This window comes from Mus caroli, chromosome 2, assembly GCF_900094665.2.
Source record: "Mus caroli chromosome 2, CAROLI_EIJ_v1.1, whole genome shotgun sequence".
Taxonomy (NCBI): domain Eukaryota; kingdom Metazoa; phylum Chordata; class Mammalia; order Rodentia; family Muridae; genus Mus; species Mus caroli.
In genome coordinates, this window is record NC_034571.1 from 169,594,254 (window position 1) to 169,599,678 (window position 5,425).

The following is a 5,425-nucleotide window of genomic DNA, read 5'->3' on the forward strand; positions in this document are numbered from 1 at the left end:
AAAAGGAAAACAATTGTGTAAGGTTAGAGAGTGACTGTTGGGCTGAAGGACGGTACCTCTGCATTGCAGAAGTGTTCATGGATTCCAGCAGGCTCTCCAGGGTTCTGGGCCTGCAGGGTTCTGGCTCTCCAGGGTTCTGGCCCTCCAGGNTTCTGGCCCTCCAGGGTTCCAGCTGTGGGAGGAAGCTTCCTGATGTTTGGGTGTGCAGACCCAAACTATAGAGGTGTAATCTATGTCTTGTTCTCCTTTAGGGCCAGTATGGAAATTACCAGCAATAAAGAACAAGCATTGTCTTTGGACCCATCATAGTAGTATGTTCTGGACGAGCCGGTGGCACTTCTGATGAGTAGCGACATGTTGGTCACCCTCTCTGCCCAGTGCCGTGTCTGCATGAGAGGCAGGCTCGTTTCATGCTGGGTGTGATGCCGTGTGCACCACTGGCTGCGATGGCGTGACATGTTTGGTGCTGTGTAAAGTATTGTATATCNGTACGATGGGGAGGTTGTCCTGTTTGTGTCCCCCGCCCCCTCCCTGATGTTCTTAGCTAGCTTGGGGGGTGGTCACCGTGTCATCACATGTTCTGTGCCTGGTGATGAGACAATGTCTAAGAGACATCATGGTCCATGCTGCTGTGAACAGACTCAGTCTGCCCCCTCTCATACCATTGTTGCAAAGTGGACTGTAAATGTTTCTTCAACTGGCGGCTCATAGCTTGACATACATACACCGCTAGGTGACCATCTCTTCTGTGCCTAAGTAGGGCTTGAGGACACCTTCTGTGTCTTGGGTCATGTCACTATAACAAGGAAGATGTGCTTTGTGTGCAAGGACCATGAGCTGTCCTTTCCAGAACTTACCAATTGCCTGTGTCTCTCCAGTTTCCATGATCCCAAAGTATGTCTTTGTATTAGCGAGTGAAGAAGGATCGATGACTGTATTCCAAATGACAGTCCGTGAGGGTGTGGGCAGCGTGAGGGGAGCCTTCACTAAGGAGGGCGGTGTCTGAAGAGCAATTCTTGCTGTCTCCCAGCTGCTTGTGTGTAGTATGGCTTTGGCCCTTGGCATCATCTCTAGGATTTGAGTGTGCCCAAACCTAAGTTTATAGAGAATTTAAAGTACTCATGTTTAATTTTACAAGCAGTTGGCAAGTGTTTATATTCCTTCTTCNGGACCTCTGAGTTCAGATTGCCAAGCAGATGTTCCTTTGCATTTAGGGAAGTCTGAAATCCACACTGCATTTTTAATGAATCCAAATAACTTTATTACGTTCTTTAGAATGAAAAGGGCAAGTTTTATACAGTGAGGATTGGGTGGTTTTTTGTTTTTTTTTTTTTTTTAACATTCCTAGGATGTTTAATCTCGTTTTAATTCTGTGCAAACATGAGAGACAGCCTTTTTGAAAAGGTTCTGTCAATGGAAAACACCGCATATAATGCAGCAGGCATATTTCTCAGCATTTATTTGGATAATAACAATGTTACTGTGAGAAGAAAAGAACAACCTTGAAGATGAGTGCTAAGAACAACCAGGAACATACAAAACCATCCCCAAGGATGCAGGGCTTGGTGCATCAGGCCTGTCCACCAGGATGCTTTTGCTTTATTTGTGTCTTATATGTAGCCCAGACTGGCCTCAAACTCACTACATAGCTGAGGCTGAACTTAATGATCCCCCAGCCTCCACTCCCGGGTACTGAGACCACGGACATGCACCACCACACCTGTTTTCAGCTGATAGTTTTTAAAATATAAAACTTACCTGTAGCTCAGTAGTAAGGCACCTTTGTGGGGTTTGCTTGAATTAATCTTGACAGTCTTGCTGGAACTTACAGTGCCAGCTCCATTTACTTACAGGAGAGTCAAGGGCCGGATCAAAGGACTGGTCTGTATTGGCTGCCGTCTTAACTCTAGGACATTCTCCCTCTCCTGTGGGACCGTTATCAACAACCATGGGCATATCTGTCTCATAGGCACAGGGTTTAGGAAACACACAGGCAAGGGCTGACTACATGACGGCTTTAACTTTACAGAAACAAGTTTCTGATCGCTACGTGGCAGAAGTATTAGCAACTTCATTTTAGGGACTCGTCATCTCTTTAGCTCCTTTCCTTTCTGTCAATTTTTATAAAAACTAGCCTACAAGCTCACTTGGGGGCTAAATATCCCATTGAAAATGTCGAAACATTTTAAGTAACTGTGAAAATGGTTTTTATTCCTTGCCAATCTGGGAATATGCCTTTTATGTATGCATACATGTGCAAGTGTGTACGTGTGTGTGTGTGTGTGTGTATATATATGTATGTGTGTGTATGTATGTGTGTGTATATATATGTGTGTGTATGTTAAAGTGCTGTATTAGTGTGTATGTGTGTGTGTATATGTAAAGTGCTGTGTTAGTACGTGTTAATGCTTTTTGAAAGAACACTTAAAATATGTATCACCCCAAAAGTTCAATTTGAAATGTCTTACATTAAGAATTTCTTGAATGTTGTGTATATATTTTTAAAAGCACTTTGTGAAATAGTTTGTACATTTATTTCCTAATTTATACCTGATTTTGGTGTTAATATATTTAATGATTAATAATATTGTTTATTTAATGTTTTGTTGATTTTTATGTAATTTTGTGGGGGAAAGTGATGCCAGTCTTTTTCATTGCCTGTACTATAGCTTTTCTTCTGTAACATGAATGTTTGAAAAGTCCTAGGCTGAAATGAACCCTTCGTGCAGGTGTGGTTGACTGTGTTTTGTTTTCAATGGCTCCTCCTACTGAAGGCCAGAAAAGATGCAAAGGGAGATTTGGAAATCGCTGCTCATTCTTCCTCCTGTTTCCCAGCATCCGTTCAATACTTGGTGAACTTGACCACTGAGGACTGGGGTTTTCAGATGTGCTGACCACTACCCGCTGCGCTTGTCAGGGGCTATGGGTGGATGGACATCTTTGCAGACTTAGCATATAGCACAGTGGGAGATGGGAGATGTCTGCAGAGGCACTGGGCAGACACAGGTCTGGCCCAGAAAGGAGGTGTCTTCCTTTCCTGTTNTACCAGTTTTCAGACGTGGGCTTCAGTGACTGAGTGTCCATTCAAACTTGTAAAANGAGGAAGACTTTCCATTTCCATTAAAACACTTTTTTAGCCATTACCTCAGTTCTGTTTATTGAGCATGTTACGTCTGTCTTGTTATTTGTNAACGAAGTACAGTTTTTAAACACCCTATCATTTTCACCCTTGTTTGTTTGGTTAGACGGAGGCGCACTGTACAAACCTATGTGACTCTCAGACATTCCCGGCCTCTTTTTTCCCGAGACTGGAATTAATAGCGTGCGACCCGGCACCTGGCTTTTTCCTGGTTTTGTGAGACAGGATCACTGTGTGTCTCCGGCTGGGCAGGAATTCACGGCGATCCTTCTGCTCAGCTTCCTTGGTGCCCAGACTTTGGCTTTGGAACCATAGGGAACACGGGATTCGGGGGACGGTGCCTCGCCTTCCGGTTTGCTGCTGCACTGCGCGTGCGCGGCTAGAGCCCGCCCCGGAACCAGTCGAGCGAGCCGAGGTGGGAGCTGCCGGGAGCCGGTGGGTGCGGGTGGCGTTGCATGGGTGTGCGTTCTCCGGCGGCAGGAGGCGGCGGGATGACTGGGAGGGATCTCTGTGTGCCGTGGCTCTGATGAGGAGAGCCCGTCCGGCCTGATCGCCGTAAAGTTGGTTTCTGAAAGACTCGCTCTCGCCTTAGCTTGAGCGTGATGGCGCACGCCTGTAAGCTCAGCTTCCCAGCTGAGACAGAAGGATTTCTAGGAGTTCGAGGCCCGCCTAGGCCACATAGTGAGACCATGAACAGGAAACAATGGCAGAAACGTCCCCTTGCACAGCTCTTTTGGAAAGCCTTTATGGANGCGCTACTAGGGTAGAGGCTTGCCTGTAAAGATGCAGGCGCCGCAGTGTGTCGCCTAACTATGGGCAGTTGAGTCTTCCTGAGTCCCCGCCTCCGCGGCTTTGTAGAGGCATTCTTTTAAATATGAGGTAAAGAAGCATTCTGCACATTAAGGATCGGTAGAGATGCGCCTGGGGTGCGAGCAAATGGCCTTGTTCCTACTCAGAAACCTAAAGGACCAGCATGGAACAGTTTCGGAGCTGTCGGGAGGTTTCCCTGCCTGCATATGAACCAGTCTGGGACCTTGAGTGCTGGGTCGGGGTGGGAGGGGGCAGCTGTCCCTCCAGTCTGTCTGTCCCACAAGGCCCCATAGGGCAGGCACCCAGATAGCAGCGTTGTTGAACGCGTGCTTTATTTTGTTTTTGAGACAGGCTCTCCCTTGCTGGCCAGGCACCCAGATGCCTGTCTGGCTTCCGGAGTGCATCTGCCACCGCACACAGCAGGAACACTTCCCCCCACCCCCACCCCCCGTGAATGGCATATAATTAAGTAAAAACCATGTAATGTGAGTTGTCAGGTGACAAAATGATACTCCAGTTTCTAAATCTTTTCCACATGAAGAACGAAGTAGATCACAAACATATGTAATGAAGTGTAAAAGTATGTAGCAGAAACAGTAATGCCCGCGTGGGATTTAATATCCTGTAGCAAAGTGAAAACGGAATGCTTAGAATTAAGTTAGTTAACTGTGAATACTGTGAACCAATTATGCTTAGCCTATAAAAGAATAACACTGAAGAAATGAAAACATTCCTCAAGAATGCTTTTTTTTCCCCTTTCTCTTTTTTTAAGACAGGTTTGCATGTGTCTGGCTCCCTGGCTGGCCTTGAACTTGCTAAGTAGTAGAAGATGACCTTGAACTTCTGACGTTCCTACCTCCACCTCCTGAGTAAGTGGTGGCATGCCTGGGTTATGTGATTCCAGGGGTCAACCCCAGGGCTTTGTGCATGCTAGGTGGGTAGGCATTCTACCAACTGAGCTACACCCCTCTTCCACAGTGCTTTCTTCTTTCTCATTGACGACATCTTGGCACATGTCTCTAGTGCCAGCTACACAATTAGATCAATCGGTTCACTGTGAAACCAGTGCAGAAGGTTCCTGGACACACCTCTTGTGGACAGNAGCCGGGAGCTTAGCATCCTGTATAGCAGCAGTGGCCCTCTCACACTGTAGCACCGTGGAATTACCCATACATGAAAGCCTTGCTGTANAGCCTTAAAGCATCTTGGCTCTCAGGCTCCAGGCTCTGACTCTCTTCATTGACCCAGCAAAGGCACAGTTAGACAGAAAGTGAGCATGCCCTCCTAGACTCCCTCTACAGTGTGCTGTGGGTAGACCCTACCCACTAGGACTTTCTGTGATGGCAGTATCCTAGTCGATATTTCCTGGTTTAGTCCTGTGTGGCCTGTAGCACTGAAGAACTAGGTACTTAGGCTTTATTTACTCTTGTGAGTGTGCATGCCCATGCATGTGAGTGTGCAGATGCACACACGTGC

The 5,425-nt window shown here is 46.7% G+C and overlaps 2 protein-coding genes across 5 annotated transcripts in view; both read left to right on the plus strand.

The window, feature by feature from the left end:
- The window catches only part of Ss18l1 (SS18L1 subunit of BAF chromatin remodeling complex), a 26,465-nt gene extending 23,322 nt beyond the window's left edge, over nucleotides 1-3,143 (plus strand). The window contains exon 9 of the mRNA XM_029468652.1: nucleotides 252-3,143. Coding sequence (XP_029324512.1) covers nucleotides 252-278 — 27 coding nt within the window. The 3' untranslated portion in view covers nucleotides 279-3,143. The remainder of the gene's footprint in view (nucleotides 1-251) is intronic.
- A 1,586-nt stretch (nucleotides 3,144-4,729) lies between these two features.
- Nucleotides 4,730-5,425, plus strand: part of Mtg2 (mitochondrial ribosome associated GTPase 2) — a 14,147-nt gene continuing 13,451 nt past the window's right edge. For 3 of the 4 annotated variants that reach the window (XM_029474590.1, XM_029474592.1, XM_029474591.1), the window contains exon 1: nucleotides 4,731-4,818. The gene's annotated coding sequence lies outside the window, so the exon portion shown is untranslated. Of the gene's footprint in view, nucleotides 4,819-5,425 lie in introns of all 4 variants that reach the window. The other variant, XM_029474593.1, reaches the window with a different exon arrangement.